Source organism: Corapipo altera, unplaced genomic scaffold (assembly GCF_003945725.1).
Source record: "Corapipo altera isolate COAL_440 unplaced genomic scaffold, ASM394572v1 107b, whole genome shotgun sequence".
Classification (NCBI taxonomy): domain Eukaryota; kingdom Metazoa; phylum Chordata; class Aves; order Passeriformes; family Pipridae; genus Corapipo; species Corapipo altera.
This window is the reverse complement of record NW_020884951.1, coordinates 317,554-334,995: the sequence shown is the minus strand read 5'-3', so window position 1 is coordinate 334,995 and position 17,442 is coordinate 317,554. Positions and strand designations below refer to the sequence as shown.

Sequence of the window (17,442 nt, the reverse complement as noted above, 5' to 3'; positions counted from 1 at the left end):
CCTGCTGACTATTGTCAAGGTCCTGGGCTGGACTAACCATTGCCTGCCAGCACAATTATCTGTACAGTAATGAATTAGGCAAATATCAATAACGGTATTAAGGGACTGAATTCCCCAAGTAGAGAGAGAACAGAGAATCAAATGACTGACGCTACAAAATGCCCAGAGAAGGAAAAGTAGGTTGGTGTTCTCTCAAATGCAAAAAAATAAAGATGATATTGCTGTAATTTTCCAATAATGGAACTACTTCCAAAATACAGAATATGCATATTCCTATTCTTTTGGACTCCAAGTAAGCAGCTGAATTTCAAGTCAGGAGATTTTTAGAGAAAGGAAAAAAAAGTTAATCAGCTAAATCATCTTTTAACTTCAAATCCATCTTGCAGATTCAGATAACTTGTAAAAACCTTTATTTGCTTTGCTTTCTAAAACCACTGTGTACAGGAAATCATCTAACCTACAAGAAAGAACTTACTTTTTATTTCCTTTTTTTTTTTTTTAAATTTAACTAATATTTTTATTAGTGAAAATCTAACAGCAGAACCAAGGCAATAAGTAACAAATTGCAATTATGGTAATTATGGTTGCAACAGTAAAAACAGTCACAAAATAAAGATGTGCAATATTCTTCAGGTTTTTATGACGAACACTGCAAAAAACTTTAAGAGAAGGGGTTTTAAGAATTGTTTTAAAAAGGTTCTCAGCTCTAATTACCTGATATTGCTGTCCTCCATAACGTGAGATGTCTCCCCACCATCTCCTTCATAAGACATCATGCTTTCCTCATTGTCCATGCCCATCCTTGTGTTCTCTTGGAGAACATGAGGCTGTTTAGGTCTCACTGCATTGGGCTCCACATCTGAGTCACTGCCACTCTCACTCAGCTGGATAGCTGTGCAATAAACCAGCATTTAGTCACAAATAGGAGGTTTGTTCTGTCAGGTCCATACCTACTGTCTTATAAAGGCTGCAATGTTGACTGTAGGGAATGTTTACGAAGTAGTGTCTCCACAAGGGAGCAGGAAGGGTATCTGGGAGGTGATACCACTTACTGAGTGCCCAATTCTGATGTTATTCCAAAGCAATCTCATTACCACCATTACTCCAATAGTCTTTTGTCTTGTCTACTTGGAACAATTCCCCTTTCTTCCCCCTTAATAATTGTCAGAAGTCATTGTTAAATACCATTATAAGCTTTTCTGCATGACAAGTCTGTAGTAAAACAGAAACAGTCTGAAGGAACCTCTGTACACCTCTTCCAGTTCTTGATAACACTGTTTTAACAGTAGCATTTGACAACCCTGTTTCATATCAAAATAAATGTTGTCCTTTTACTAAACTTCCCATTCCTGGCTCTGCACACCAAATCTTACTCCCAGTCTTTTCAGAACCATTTGCAGTTTCACTTCATGAAATACAACCAACAAGATCTTGTCTTAACTCTGCTTTCTTTTGTGTCTGTACTTACAGAGTAAATTCCTATTCCACTGTGTTTTCTGTTCCACTCGTGTTCACCCAGTTTTCTCATGTTGCCCCTTTGGTCTCCCTTTTTGACCACTAAACCACCCAGCTGTGTATCCCAATTATGCTCTGTGCTCTCTACTGCATGTTTTTGTGATGGAAGCATGAGATTAGCTGGGTTAATGAACAACCAGTTCCCGGTCAACCTTTTATAAAAGAAGGACACTTACATGAGAAAGGATTGTCCCCCTCCTCATCACTCCCATCATCATCATCCTCTCCATCAGACATAAGCAAGTCTTCATAGAGGACACTGGCCTGGGGCTGCTGGGCTGATCCTTCTTCCTCGTCAGCAAGGTCACCATCTGCATCTTCCACTTCCTGGGTCATACAGAACAGGGATGCTGAAGATCCAACAACATGCTGCCAGCTTCTAGCATATGTGTATTATTTACCATGCTGTCCACCCTGAAATGTTCCCTCTTTTCACAGTGCCAACATCTCCAAACCGCATTTCAGAGCCTGGCTATGGGAACGGGCACCGCTGTGTCTCAGGGTGGCAGACATGGCAGGCAAGTGGACTGTGGCTGGGGTTTCTGTGAATATACTCACTGGGGCTGGAGTCTTAGGCTTCCCATCATCATCCTCATCAAATCCTTCAATATCTACGTCAGAGTCTTCCTCGCCCAGCCTTCCTCGCCCCTGGCGCATCTGAACGGGAACACAAATAGCAACAGCACTGAGGAAGGACATCAACCAGGGGGTGTGACTGACATCTGGGCCACAGTGATGGGTGTGGGAGGATGGGAGGGGAAAGACAAAAAGAAAAATAGATGTGCATCACTCTCTGAGCAAGGATTCTTTTTCTCTTTAGTCCAAGATCAGAGAGCACACAGTCTCCACACACTTTTACCTGATGTGCTCATCCTTGAAATAGGAATCTCCAGCCTCAAAGCACCAGAGTTCCTTGTTTAACCAGCTATTTCCGGAAAATACCACTAGCTCTTAAAATTTCATAACATATTTTAAAAGCGTACAGCAGTTTCCAACAAATCTTTTCCTGCCCTTCTCTTTCCTGTTCTTCCCTCAGACACCATGAGTCCAAGATACAGAGGACATGCAGACTCTATCCCAAAGACTATAAATTGTCTACAGAAAGCTCGAAGACTTCCAGATCTAGAAGGGATTTACAGAGCTACAGATGGCTACAATACTAGACAGAACTGCTCACAACCAACTTCTCTTTGCCTGCACTGTTCAGAATAGCTCTCATCCCCTTTCTGGTACCCCCTTCAGTCCCGTGGCCCCTAACTCTATTCATTCTCCTTGTAATTTATTTTCATGGTCATTTTACTGCATCTCCTTCTGCTATTCCCCCTCCTCCAACATTTTTTTTTTGTTCAATACAGAATAAAGACTAAGAAACAAAATTCTGTGGTTAATGTGATGAGTTCATTTATAAGGATTTAATACCTTTAACCTGTCTGCTTTTTTTTCCCTTTTACAACCATAAGGTATCTACAGTGGAAACCATCTCTTCCTAGCTCCTATTTTCACTGTATGCAACCATAATGATCTAATTATGATCTTCTGAATCTGTAGATTATCCTTCACCATTTCCCTATTCAGAATCAACAGGGGATTGCACATTAACCCTCTGTAGCATGAGTCACCAGGTTTCCACTTCCAGAAGTAGTGAAGCAAACAAATACCTGGCCTTAGGCAGATTCTTTTGCAGCTTTTGATTCTCTATACTTTGTTTTGCAGTATCTCAGTTCCCAGTGCTCTGAAATTTTTTTCCCTTTTCCTTCAGAGCAGTCAAAATGAAGGAAATTGCCTGGAAAACCTGATTTTTGTCCCCTGTTTCCCACAAAATCGTCACCTCCTTTTAGTAATTTGCTCAGACAACTCTCCAACCGGATTTTAAAATGGAGGATTCTGACCTGAGTTCCTCCTTTCCCCAGGGTAGTGATGGGAGTGTCCAGAGCAGACAAATTGCTTTCATCTTGATAGAATGAGGCACCATGTGACAGGCTGAGAGAAGTGATGGTATCATACAAGTCAGGTGGCTAAAGTATTGGTGGAAACAGGAGACAACATTCTCTTGCACAGAATAGAGAAACTACTGGTCTACAACTGGGATGAACAACACAAAGAAAGCTTTGCTCTGTCTTTCTGTAGCACAACATTTGCATTTTATCATCCAGTTATCAGCACAGAGATCCTTCCCAAGGCTTATGAACTTCAACAGTTTTTCCAAAAAAGCAAAAGGCACATCTCAGACACTAGAATGACATGCCCTACTTTACTAGGCAAATTCCAAAGGTAATTTTATTTTTCAGGAAATAACTTCTCATTCCTGGCGGAAGTTTTTTACTGATGTTTTGTTAAAAACAACCAAACAGCCCGAAATAAGAAGAATTACGTGAAAAAAAAATCTAAATAGCTTACAAAACTTTGCCAAACTGTAAACAATGAAAAAGCAGCCCAGCATTAAATTGTGCTGCCAACTTGGTCTGTTACACATACAAAATACCTGACACAATTGTCTGCTATAAATAATGATGACGATTAAAAAAATGTTATTTTCCATCAGAACCGGAACAAAGAGATGTAAAGAATCCCAGCAATGAAGGCAGAGTTGTACTTCACTGACCATATCAGTCCGTTTCTTCACTCAGCAATAAGCCTTTCCAACAATAACACCACAATAACAGCTCCTTGGTTTCTTCCCAGCACTAAACTGTCCATGTCTTTTCCTCACGTTCTCCTTACCTTTCCACTGCTTGTCTCCTGAGGGTTTCCAGTTGTTACACTTGCACAGCCTTCCAACCAACATTCAGCTGTACCTGACTACAGAGCTCACCTTTAGAGCAGTTTTACAACTTGCTAAGGAAATGACCTTCTCTGTCTTAGGCATTTCACCCTCTGAAGCATCAGAACCACTTCTCATACTTGTTCTTAAAAAAATAACTGTTTGCACACCACCTAACAAGGTACTCTACTAAAACACAGACTGCAGACAGATGGAGAACAATAAACAAAGAGGAACCTCAGGATCAAACATCCAGGAGATGAAACTAAAACAACAGAAGTGAAAGCTTTGCTTGGTCACTTGCCTGTGGGGTGTAGGGACCAGGGGTCATTGGATCAAGGCTCTCCAGATCTGCCTCCTCCAGTGCTGCTTCCTTGGCAGTGGAGATGTCTCTCTCGAGTTGAGTCAGGTGCTCATCATACTAAGAACAAAAAAAGCTCACTAAAGTTGCAGAACAGAAAATTCAAACGTACAAAAATATTCCAGTAAAGTTGCCCACATACCTCAGCTAAAGTCTGATAGCAGATGTTCACAATCTCCTGGGCTGTTTTTGTGTACTGACTGTCTGACCCTGTAGGAAGAAACAGATTTCTTTAGGCCTTTCTGACCTTTGTTTAATTCCAGCTGCCAAGACAACAAGACTGGTTTTGGTTACCCAGCTCTCACCACACAGGCTCCTGAATCCCAACACCTTCTGATGTAAGGAGAAATACAAAGCAGGGTTCACACTTGGCTAACACAGCACAACCAGTCTGTTCCAGGATTAAAAGTATGATTTAGGACACAGGAAGGTTGTAGCCTGTCAATCTCAAGCCCCAGAAACAAATCACTGAAGCAGAGATGTGCACTGAACAAGCAGAACACCCTCCCCAAATATGTGCCCCATTCTATACCAGGTGGCGAACAAAGCTTTATGTGACAGTGAAAACATCCCTGTTTAAGCCTCTCTTTTCTCAGCAGGAAAGGAAAACAATCATCAAGTTCATGATTCACAGCTTTGGGCTTCGACACACTTTGACAGCACAGGTACCCAGATGAATTAATTTAAGTCCAAAGGCAGCTGAAGCCTTATTTTCACCACCTACCATTGTACTTGATGCTGTTGGCAAGGATGAGGTTAACATCATCCAGGAAAGTCTCTCTGTTCTGGTACTTGTGTTTGGAGATATTCTGGAAGAGATTGTCACCCAGTAAGTAACTGAGTCTAAACATCTCTCAAGTGGCTGCACAGTTCAGGCTACACACCTTGCGGATGGTCTCCAGATCCATTGGATTAGCAATCACCTTGTAGTAATCAGGAACAAACTTCTTGTTAACTGGATGATGGAATGGCCAAGACTGAAAGAAAGAAAACAGGCAGGTTAATAAAGCTCTTGTGTAGAATTTTTTACAGTTTGAGCAACAAATGTCATAAAGCAAGTCTCCAGAACTGATTAAAACTCACAATATATGGAAAGCATTTAAAAGACATCTTGAATCCAATAGTTTAGTTCAGGAGGGACACAGAGAAAAGATCTACCAGCTGGATTTTTAACTAGGCCTGTTGACATCTGTCTGACAGCACGAACACGTAACACAAAATAATAAATTTACAAAAGAATTTTCTATTTAATATCACTGTTTTCTTCACAACACAACTGCAGCATCCAGCAAGAACATTTGCTGCTTGTACAATAATTAAAGAATATAATCCTAGGTCTGACCTTACAACAGGGGCTATGTAGTTAACCAGTTTAACAGTGAATCATGGTATGATGGCATAGAAAAACTCTAAAATCTGTTTCTAAATGTCAGAAATGACAACTTGGCAACAGAATGTAACCCGTAAAGTTTATGCCTGTCCTCTGTAAAAGTCCTCTCTGATTCATTTAACCACTACAGACTCTTGTTCCTTACTGCATGCAGACACAAGACACATTATAGATAAGTGACACTAAAATCCTTCTGTCTGCAGTTTTATTTGGTAAGTTTAAAGGGTTTTCTTTAACACTAACAAACTAGCACAACACTGGGTAAACCTGATCAATTAGGAATCAGCTTATGTTTCATTTGCACCTGAAAACTGCAGCTTTGCAAAGTGCTTTGAGATGTACCAAAGCAAATGCTATAAGCAGCATCAGAGTATGTTTCATAAGAACCCTGGAAATCAGTGATTTCATGCTAAAGGGAGGTTGACACAGGAACTGTCCAGGAGTGAGAGCAGCAGGAAAAAAAGAGTGGAACCCAGCATTCACTTCTGAACCTTTGCTCCAGTGAAGGGGGTGAGTGCCAGTCAAATACCACAGGGCAGCTCCCTGACAGAGCACTTTTATTTTACAGTGCACTGCCAGCCATAATGTAAATACAGTCATAGGACTATAAATCAGCACATTTTGCACATCACACACACAGTCCACTCAACCTACGTACATCTGGAACTGCCATCATCTTCTGAGTGACAATGTTATCCAAAATGAAGGAAAAGGCCACTTGATCATCATCATCCAGGAGGGGATTAATTGCTTTTTCTAATCGAGCCAGTTTATCTTCCTTCTGCAATAAAAGCAAGGGACATCAGTGGCTGACCCTAAACCAATAACTGCTATATCATGACACTCTGACCCAGAGAGACTCTCAATCACCTTTTTATGAAGACACTTGTAAATAGTAGGGGGATAACAGCCAGGATATAAGCCTACATACAAGATAAAATAACTAGAGGAAGAAACAAGCATCTATTTTTTTCAGAAAGACTCCAATGGGAACTGTTTAAAATGGTAAAACTCCAAATATGTCCTGTGGTGGGAGGAAGAGTTCCCTTAATCTTCTACTGCTCTCCCCAAAGACCTCTGTTTTGCCTATACACATCCTGACCAGCCCTTACCATTCCTCCCCCTCCATTCTGATCACAACTCATTCACAAGACTTGCCTCTTTCAGCTTCTCATCACACAGGTCCAGCATGGACTGAGAAATCTGGGTCAGGGAGTGCTTTGGCCCTGCAAACACACACAGCAAGTACAGCCTGATTAGAAAGGCCCATGTCACAACATGACTTCACCTTTACTCCTAAAGCACCACTGGTTGTATTTCTAGCACAGCTGGGAGTACATCCTCGAGTATATTTTCAATACACACTAGTCTAGTATGGATTTTATATAAAAAAAGGTTATTTGTAGCAAATATCCACACTTCTAGTATACATTCTCTTAAGGTTTGGAAAGAAGCTGTGCCTGTGGAAGACTGGCCTCCAAGCCCTCCACCTTTGCCAAACATTCACAGTACAAATTGTGAAATTTCTGTTTCCTTGACTAAATCCAGTCAGTGAAGCAGAACTGCTAAGGAAGGTAAGGTGGACATTTTAAGAATATTCAAAACCCCACAGCTTTAAATAATTTCAGGATTCCTCAGACAGGGAAACAAGCATTTGCAACAGAACTGTGAAAAAATAAAGCTTATTTATTAGGATAAATCAGGGATATATCAGGATAAATCAAAATAATAAAGGAAGCAGTAAAGACACAAATCCAGTGCTGCCTGCGTCACCCACAATGCTGCACAGCCCAGAGAGAGTCAGTGCAGCTGGGAGGTTTTTATAACTGTTGAATTAATATATTTTGGGTAAAGACTTTTCTATCAGTAGTCAGAATAAAGTTGACTCTCAATGAATCAGCACTTTCCCCCAGCAGATACATGCTCTACTGCAAAATCCATGCTTTTTTTTTTTTAAACTACCTGTAATTAATTTCTTTAAACTAGTTTCCTAATCTTTCCAAATGGAGAAAAATTTATTGCAACTAAGGACCAAAATATGCAAAATCATGGCAGTAAACTCTACCCAAAGCTGCATCTCCAAGGCACTGGATTCAACAGGTGTGAACTATTCCTATTTGTACTGAAAGATTCATTCCATAAAGAATGAAAACAATGTTTTGCTTAGTTTCACCCTCTATAAAGGAGACAGACAGGACTTTGCCTCAGTGCAGTTTAATACATGCAGCAGTGCCCCCAGTCACTGATAGTTCCATAACAACTTCTGTTACTACTTCACAGTCATCAGTTAGTTATTGTTACATGCCAGGGTCCACTTCTTTCTCACTTATGAATTAGTTCACTAACATTAATATATTCTTTCAGGTGTATCTGGAAAAACACACATTCATTTTTGCCATCCGGCAGAGAATTTACTCCGCTTTTCTGCTGCTTTTGTTGTTTCTAAAAGTTCCACAGCTCCATGTATTAGCAGGGACACGATTTCCCCTGTGTTTTTACCGTTGTAGGTCGCACTGTTCTTCACAATCAGCTCCAGGTGTTCCCTGAACTCCTCCCGGGACGGGTACTGCCTCTTACGGACATTTTCACGCAGGGTCTGCAAATCCATGGGCCGGGTGATAATCTTGTAATAGTCCTTGACAACTTTGGGATTCACAGGCGTGTGGAAGGGGTATGTCTGAGGATGACAAGAAACAAATGCTTACTAACACAGTGCTAGCACAGCTAACCTCAGTTTAACCTCCACAACTGAAGGGGCACTAACCTTTAGTGTATAAAACCTTTAAACAATCAGTTCTTTAACTGAACCAGGGAAAACATAACAAGCTCAGCCCCACGGTGGCTATCACTTTCTTCTACAAAATGTTCTCTAACACCATTCTAAGAAGGAAAAATCTCACAGAGAATTCTCAGATGGTATTTTTGGTTGCAGCACGAAAGTAAAGAGACTAGACATTAAAAATCTCATTTCAACTCAAATCTTCCATTTAATCTTTTGATTTTGCAAGTTTCTGGTAAAATACGGTCAGAAAGAGTGAAGTACAAATTTTCTCCAGTGCCACATGTATAAAAAAAGCATTACACACTGCTGCATCAAGTTTCATGCATCTTGTTCTGGTTTTGTTGGGGAAAAAAAAGAAGTCTTAAAAATAATCACATCCCAGCTTTGAATATTTGTCCACACAAAAAACTATCCAACGCTACTTTCTGCACAGGTATTTTAATCTCAGAAAGCTTCTGAGCTAATTTCAGAAATACTGCACACCACCTGTGTGTGTGCAGGGCAAGGGGGACAGGGGTGGCACACCCCTCACCTGAGAAAAACCTGGCCCAATTCTGGTGCCTACAACACAGAACCCACTTCAACCACATTGCTTAAGACCCAGTTTTTGGGTGCCATAGCTTAAGCTTACGTTAGGAAGATCCCTTATGTCATTGATGATGCCCTCCAGGATGGATGACAGCGTCACCATGGGGTCTGTTCGCCGCCGGTGGATGGATTTGTGGGGACGCTGAAGAAATGGGAGGCAGAAAAATGAAGGCAGTTACCAGATGCAAAATATTTACTCACAGAAATCCCAGGCAATTTAGTTTATTGGTTTACTGGGCAGGTAACTGGGCACTCAGGGGTTGCACAGGAGTAGTAAAGGACCTGACCAGTTGGTACAAATGGAAATAGAGCTGCTGCAATCAGCTCAGTAACACCTTCACTCACATTCAGATAATCACAGTGAACTGTTGTCCCCACTCGCCGCTTCTTCTTTGGAGGAAGCTGCTGTTTAGGAAACTTCAGGACCAGAGATTTCCTGCGAACCTCGTCAGCACTAGGGACAAAGAAAAAAGCATAACACTTTCTCCAGCCCTCTTGTGAATCAAGACCATTTGTCCCCCAGTATTGCCTCTGGTTCCATCTGCCTTAATACCAAACACACAATCAAAATTCTGTAGTAATAGTTTATGTAAAGCCGTGTCACTTTACTGCTGTGACTAATATACATGAGTGTTCTGCATTAAGCTCTAAATTGTTTTTTCTTATTATTCATCAGTATCTCTGCTTCTTCCCTTACCTCTCAATCAGTTGTTTTCCCAGGACAATTTTTGTCCCTTCTACTTTGATGAGTTCTTCATTATCATTGTGAATGACTGTTTTTTCCAGCTCTTCCTCCTGCTCCTCTGTCATTGCAACAGGATTAGAAGGTGGGGCATTTGTTTGGTAGTAGAGAGGGCAAAACTTATTAGTCCTCATATGCCCAATTGCACCACATGCTCCACATTTCAGCTGCAAAAATATGAGGAAGGTGACAGATCAGAATTCATACATGAGCTCCTAGTTTAGAGGCCAAGCATCATTAAAATCCCCTAGTGAGACCTTTAGTACATCACTAGAACAGGAAACTTCTCCAGCACCCAAGACTTTCTGGCATGCTTTATGTATGGATGTGCTTACTTTCAAGTCTGGACGCTCTTTCATTTTCTTGGGTTTCTTTTCTGGAGGGCCCTTGAGTTTCTCTTTCTCTTGGTTCCGTTTCAAGCGCCGTAACTGTTCCTGGATCCTGCGCCGCTCCTTCCGCATCTCCTCGCGGTGCTGTTCATCAAACAGAGCAAACTTTCGTCTGGGTGGGAAAAAAAAAATAAAAATACAGAAGTTTTTTTAGCCTAGCTGATGATTTACCAGGTACTCTTCTGCCAGGTCTATCACTGCACAAAGTTCATTACACCCTCCAAACGGAGAGACATTAAATCTCTCTCTCCACAGTTACGGCGCTGGGCTTCTGCACTCAATTCTACATTTCTTCACTTAAACAAGATTGCCAATGGAATCAAACAGTCTACAGGCAAAGTTAAAAATGGGGAAAAAAACAGAGGAGAAAAAAAAAAAAAAGAGATCATAAAGGCCTTACATGAACTCTTCGTCCTTGGTGGTCCGTATCCGGCAGTAGGCATCGATGACCGCGGGCTTCCGGACTGTCTCACATCTCACATATTCCTTCCCATCCTCGTCCCTAAACGTGCGATAGATCTTGAGGCGTCGGCCGGTGGCAGAGGAATTGAGGCTGGTTACAGAGGCAGTGTCATCATCCTTGTGAGAGTTTGCTGAGGCTCCTGAAGCTGATGCCACAAGAGAGAGTTTTATTTAATTTTTTTTTTTCCTCACGCTGTAGAAACATCATTGTTTAAATACAGTAGACAAGTGTTGGCTTAAAAACTTCCAAGACACAAATTAAGGAAACTCTAAGCTTGTTCCTTTGCTTGTTCATGTTCTCTTATCATGACGTGGATAAAGGTGAAACAGAAGTAAAACACTGAATTATCCACATGGATTGTAAAGCCAGAAGAAACATCTACAGCCAACAAGGACGCACAGGTGCTTTAGTACAACTTGCAAGGCAACTGCAACATGGCCCTGAAGATCGACTATAGTGGTTGCCATCATAGGTATGGACATCTGGCAGAAACTGAAGGTCAGCTATTATCCAGTTTTCCAAGGAGCATTCCAGTCAGTGAGCTGGCCTTGCCTGATGTGACCACAGAACCCTTCCAGCACCATTCATAATTTTGGTTGAGAGGTTTTGTTCAAAATAACACTGGATATATCATCAGGAAGTGTTTCACATATCCCTTACTAAAGCATTCCGGTAATTATCTACTAGTGATTTAATCCCAATCTGAGAGTAAATGGCAACAATAATGTTGATTCAGATGCAACAGAGCTCAGCTTTGCTCACACACATGCTCATGTGGTCATGAGCACTGTCATACAGGCAGAAGTTCATTCACAGGTCAAACATTTTACCTGCCAGCTGGGGACATGTCAAGTTCTTTGCTGGAATGCACTTAAAATAAACACATCTGCAGGAGATCCAAATCTGGCAGCTGCCCAATCACCCCCAAAGACTCTGACACAGCCCACAGTGTAACAGACACTGCTATCACACTGCAGACTGTGCCTATCTGTTCACATACAGAGCTGTGTTTACACATAAGATCCAACTAGAGAACCCATAAGCTGGTTGCAGGAACTATTTGTGAACACATCTTGAGAAAAACACTGAAAAACAGCTCCACCCCAAAGAAAAAAGGCATTCACTGCATGCAGCAGTGAATATCTAAATAAATACCAGAGTAAGTTTATAGTTCAAAAGAAACAAAAGCCATGGGGCAAAGAAAACACTTCACATGTATTTTCTGCTCAAGAGAAGAGGGAGAAGCCCCAGATAATCATGTCTATACATTCTCTCTGTAAGGAATCCACACTCTCTTGAGAGGCCAGGTCACCACATTTTGCAGCCTGACACAAAGTTCTGCATCCCTTCCCAGGCACAATTCTGGTGGTTGCAGTTACTTACACAGCCCCTTTTTGTCTCTCCTGTCCTTTTTGCCCCTCTCTTTGTCATTGCCACTGTCTTCTCCCAGAAGCATCCTTTGCAACTCCTTTCGCTCCTGCTCTTCTCTTTCCCGAGAGAGCTGAGAACTAGTTTTCTTGTTCTGTAACATGTTCTCAATATTCTTGCCCATCTCTTCAAAGTCACTGTCTTCAGCTGAGCTGCTATCTGTGTCTGTTGACAGGATCTCAGTGGATTCCAGAACCCTGAAACAGGAGGCACCTTGAAAGTCAGTTACTGTTGCCCCCCACTCAAATAAAAAATAAAAAACAGCCTGTCACCTTCCCAGAAATACAAAGGTAAAAATTATGCAAAAGCTTGAAAATTAAATGTTGTGAATTACTACTACAAGAACAGGCATAATATATTCCTTTCTCAGTTCTCCTTGTAATCCCCATGTCTAAAGGATCAAATTGTTCCAAGCCAATCTTCTCCAACGAGTTGATCTCTTGTTCATCAGCAGTACTATATTCCCTCACCACCCTCAGGTCTTGGGCCAGAACAAGGAATAATACACAAATTCTTCTGGCAGTTCTAAAGTGCAGGACATAGAATTGGTAGCTGTTACCCAAGGTAGATATGGCAAACCATTCATAACAAAACAAAACAAAACGGGAAGAAAAAAGAAAGGAAATAGGGTGGTCAACTACTGCTCTGTGGAACAGCAGAATATCTCATGTCATTATAAGTGGCAGACCATGCAACTTATTCTACCTTTCCAAAAGGTCTGTGAGAGCAAGAAGGACTAAGAGGAGTAAGGCTGACCCCTGTTTCTATTTAACAGCCAGAGGCCTCTTTCTCACTGCTAGATTTTGTGGGCCCAAAAAGCTGAATCGACATCTACACCAGCACATATCAGTGAGCCCCAGGCATGCACAGTGCTGGGCTTCTAAGGTGGGGACAGGGTGGGGTTCAAGGCTGTGAACATCAGATAAGAACTTACTTATTCTGTAAATCAAAGATGCGCTGACACTCCTCTTTGTATCTCTCCTGATGTTCTGCCACAGAGAACCGAGAGCCACGTGCAAATTTGCTCATAGGACCTTCCCCTGACCGAGCCTGCTCCGTGGACATCGTACGGACCACATCGATCACCTCCCACCGGGACAGCTTCTTTATCTGGGAACAGGAAGGCAGACACACAACTGAGGGAGCTCACCGTGGATCTCAGCTCCTTTCCACACCAGGGCAGAGCAGAAACGTGTATGTCCCTTCCACCATCAGCTGCTAAATCCATTAGTGAAGCCTGGAACCTGCTCCAGGTGCACACTCACCTCCTCCTCAGGGACTCCAAATTTACGCAGAAGCTGTTTGGCATTTTTGAGAGAAAGTCGGCGCAGATCAGCATCTGTCCCAGTCACTGTCTTTTTCACTGGCTGAGGCTCTTTATCATCCTGTTCAGAGAAAGATTCAGCCTATTAAATGTCATCACATAGCAGACTTTCCCAGGCTCATGTGGTATTTTCTCTTCCCTCCATTTCTCCCACGTGACTTTCCAGTTACTGCTCCTTGAGAACTGTACCTTCTGCTGGGTTGGTTTGTTTGGAATCTTGACATAAGAAAATCCTTCACCACAACCAGTAGGATCTGCGACACCAGTCACTTCTAGAAGGCACTTGCCCTTCATGGCAGCAATGAAGGCTCGTGTGGTGTTCCACGGAGCCGTGCGCACCTGCCAGCGAGGAGGGAAACAATCAGAATCCTGCTCCATCTGTGGAGAATTCCAAGCTTTTAATTTTGTTCTCTTCAAGTCATACTGAGAACTTCTCAACTGACATAATAAGAGTGAATTCCACTTCTTGATCCTTCGGTTGCCCTGATAAAACTCCAATGAATAACCGAAGTGCTGACTCACAAAAGGCATTCGAGGCAAAAAGCCCAGTCCTGAAAGGGCCTGGCAAGAAGGATTCCCAAAGGATACCCCAAAACAGGTATAAGCTTTCCCAGGAAAGTTGCAAGAACTTTTGAACCACTGAATCCTACTTCAAACGTGTCCTTTCAATATAAAGGCCTCCTTTCTCTCCGGCCATGTAGATTTACCTATTGGCAAGCACACTCATGTATGGTACCTCATCATCAATCTTCATTTGGAAATCCTCTTCATTCTCCTCTTCTGGTGCAAAGAAGGATTTCTCCCCATAACCTGCATCCTGCAGAGAAATATTAGGGAAAAAATGAGAAACTGAAATCTTATAAAGGTTACTGGACAAAGAACTAGAAGCATCTCTGTGGAGACTTGTTATGCTCAGCAAGCACATTTCCACAGATGGTTGTTTGTAATATTCACTGTGACCCACAGTATCACAGATGCCAAACTGCCCAGTATTTTCACAAATTCCATAACTAAATACTGCACTCAACTTTAGAAAAATAATCAGTCTCTCTCACAGCCACTTACTGGTTACTTTCTGCTGTACAGTTCCAGGTAAAAAAACCTTGTACCTTCCCTTTGCTACCTTTGAAAACAGCTAATTCAATGCATAAGTAATAGGTGGTAAGAACAGTGTGTCTCTCTCTTTAAGAACTAAACTCCCTTTTTATGCAGCAGAGAACTTAATAAGCTGCACAGTAGCCAGGGACCTAATTTGCCTACTTCATAGCAAAAACAGCTTTAGGCAGGAGTTACCTCAGCCTTCAGAGAACTGCTTGTCAGGACCGTTTACCTTCAGTCGCTGCTCAGCTGCAATCATGCTGTAATAGGCACAGCACTGCTCTGGGGACACCATTGCTCTGATCTCCTCCTCTGTTGGCAATCTGAAATCTGGCTTCAAAACCCACCAGTTTGAGTCCATCCCTGAAAAATGCACAGGTCAAACACTGAGGTGTTTCCTACACGTGCTGGATGCCATCATAGTCCTAACTGTATTTCAAGATTTGGTACCCTGCTAGCAAAAGGAACAAGCATGACAAATCTGTGACATTTAGGACCACTGAAAGTGATAGGTTTATTTCACTCTGTGTTTGAGTAAATCAGTGCCCTCTAAACTCAGCAACTGTTATATAAGCAAATTCTCACACATTCATGCTCATTCAATGTATAAACTACATTCCAAAAGCATTAAATGCACCTTTCACTTCCTCGCCTCAAACTACTTTTCCCCGTGGCTGGCCCAAAAAGCTTTGTATTACCATCTGCTTAACATTCTGCATATTAAAAAATGACAAAAAAGTCAGGTTCTCAGAGCACTGCTGGACTCACAAAGATGGGACAAGCTTTTATTTGCATGCACATGCTTGCAAAACAACACAGCCACACACCGAGGGAAAGGAACGTGTATGTGTCAGTGTTGTACGTTGTTATTTTAGGAGTAAATCATTGCCCAAAGGGTTATTAAAAATGCCTGAACTGTAGTCACTTCTTAGCATCAAGCACAATCGTGCCAAAACAAAGGGCACTTTTATAAAAATTGGAGCAAAAAAACCCTTTCAGATTACATTTCGGTTCTTCAAGTGGACGTTTTCAAAAATGGGTTTATCGGGATCTGCTCTGTTGGGAACTCCAAGAGCAGCAGGGAGTGGCTGAGCACCCAGAGAAAGGTTTCAATACCTGTGCGTTTGAAATCAGCACAAAGCTTGAGCCGCTTCCGGATGCTGCTCTCAGAGTGGGAGGGAAAGGCCTTCTTGATGTCCTCCATCCGAATCCTCCGAGGCCGGTCCCTGCTTTTCCAGAAGAGGCGATAAATAAAAACCTACAAAACAAGACTCATCTGTGACGCCCGAAGGAACACAACAAACCTGCAAAGGCAGCACAGGCAATGATGTTTCTGGTGGTTGCTTCAGACTTCCTACTGAAAAGCCACTGTTTCTTATAAATTTATTACAGTAAAGTTTTCCAAGCCACACGTCTGCTTCAGGTCCAGCTACTTTTGAGAGTGAGATGTGGAAAAAAACATTTGTCTTGAAGTTCTGTATTATCACATTAGAAATGTTAACCTGTGAACAGCAGGGATTTTCCTGTTCTGCAAACATCTCTTGAGTTATAGTTTTGAATTAAACTGAGAGTAAATTACTAGAGATTTTCTCCAAAATTTGAATTTGGGGATAGTTATTTGAACGCTCATGGACAGTCCCAAAGCTTCACTGCCAGAGGAAATCAACAAAGGCCTATGAAGCAACTCTAATTCTGTGCTGTGTAATAGGACTTTGATTCTTAATTTTAAGATTTCTTAATTGTCTCTTAGTAAAACCTGTGTAACTGTAATTTTATACAGCACAATCACTTCAAATTCATTCCAACATCTTCAGTTTCCTACACTTTCATATAATCTTGTAACCTTTTGCTTTGTTTAATAAAAAGCCTCTATCATATACATCCTATCTGATAAGTAATTAAACAGAAGCAGCATGTTTTAAATCACTGGCTAAATGACAACCAAAATGTACAGTTAATATGCAATTCTTGAAGTGCTCTCACAACAAAACTAAGAAACAAAGGGAGTCATAGCAGGACAATGAGCTTCCCAAATCAAGGCTGTCCACCTGAAGCCTGTGCCACGGGCTTTCTCCAAAGATCCCACGGATCCCCAAACTGCCTCTTATCACATACCTGCAGGAAATCTCTGATATGTGTGTTAGCTCGTTTGGAGTTGGGACCAGGGACTTCATAAAGTGGGCACTCCTGACCAACTACAAAAATATCCACGAGCTCTCGGATGTAATATCCTTGTCGCGTCCGGATGATCAGAAAATCTGTTTCAGGCATCTTGTGTAAATAAATAGGGGCCCGGAAAAGATTGTTTTCAAATGCCTATTGAGAGAAATGAAGTTTGAAAGTCAAGTTTTGATCAAATTTCCTGCAATTCAATCTACAAAAAGGATCTTAGAAAAAAAGAGTTCATTGCAAGGGTACGCCATCATTTATATCACAATCTGTGTAGATATGCACTCAGAACACTCCTTGTTTATGCAGAGAATAGCCAAGGATGAAGAAGAAAAGCATAAAAAAAACGTAGAACAAATGCCCAAAGAGATTGAAGGGCTCTTTGGACCCTTAGAGGTACTTTAGGACCTTTAGGGAGGTACTTAAAAAAAG

General features: G+C 41.7%; 1 protein-coding gene across 3 annotated transcripts in view; it reads right to left on the bottom strand.

Moving 5' to 3' along the window:
• Positions 1-17,442, bottom strand: part of TAF1 (TATA-box binding protein associated factor 1) — a 42,766-nt gene that overhangs the window by 910 nt on the left and 24,414 nt on the right. For 2 of the 3 annotated variants that reach the window (XM_027663099.1, XM_027663100.1), the window contains 23 exons: positions 16,957-17,157; positions 15,958-16,099; positions 15,074-15,204; positions 14,480-14,560; positions 13,933-14,082; positions 13,685-13,804; positions 13,354-13,529; positions 12,375-12,616; positions 10,929-11,136; positions 10,475-10,640; positions 10,095-10,306; positions 9,743-9,851; positions 9,441-9,539; positions 8,527-8,704; positions 7,186-7,253; positions 6,686-6,808; positions 5,522-5,614; positions 5,362-5,446; positions 4,780-4,847; positions 4,581-4,697; positions 2,074-2,172; positions 1,692-1,842; positions 715-892 (listed from right to left, as the gene is read on the bottom strand). In XM_027663099.1, the coding sequence (XP_027518900.1) occupies positions 715-892; positions 1,692-1,842; positions 2,074-2,172; positions 4,581-4,697; positions 4,780-4,847; positions 5,362-5,446; positions 5,522-5,614; positions 6,686-6,808; positions 7,186-7,253; positions 8,527-8,704; positions 9,441-9,539; positions 9,743-9,851; positions 10,095-10,306; positions 10,475-10,640; positions 10,929-11,136; positions 12,375-12,616; positions 13,354-13,529; positions 13,685-13,804; positions 13,933-14,082; positions 14,480-14,560; positions 15,074-15,204; positions 15,958-16,099; positions 16,957-17,157 (3,197 nt within the window). Of the gene's footprint in view, positions 1-714; positions 893-1,691; positions 1,843-2,073; positions 2,173-3,404; positions 3,531-4,580; positions 4,698-4,779; positions 4,848-5,361; positions 5,447-5,521; positions 5,615-6,685; positions 6,809-7,185; positions 7,254-8,526; positions 8,705-9,440; positions 9,540-9,742; positions 9,852-10,094; positions 10,307-10,474; positions 10,641-10,928; positions 11,137-12,374; positions 12,617-13,353; positions 13,530-13,684; positions 13,805-13,932; positions 14,083-14,479; positions 14,561-15,073; positions 15,205-15,957; positions 16,100-16,956; positions 17,158-17,442 lie in introns of all 3 variants that reach the window. The other variant, XM_027663101.1, reaches the window with a different exon arrangement.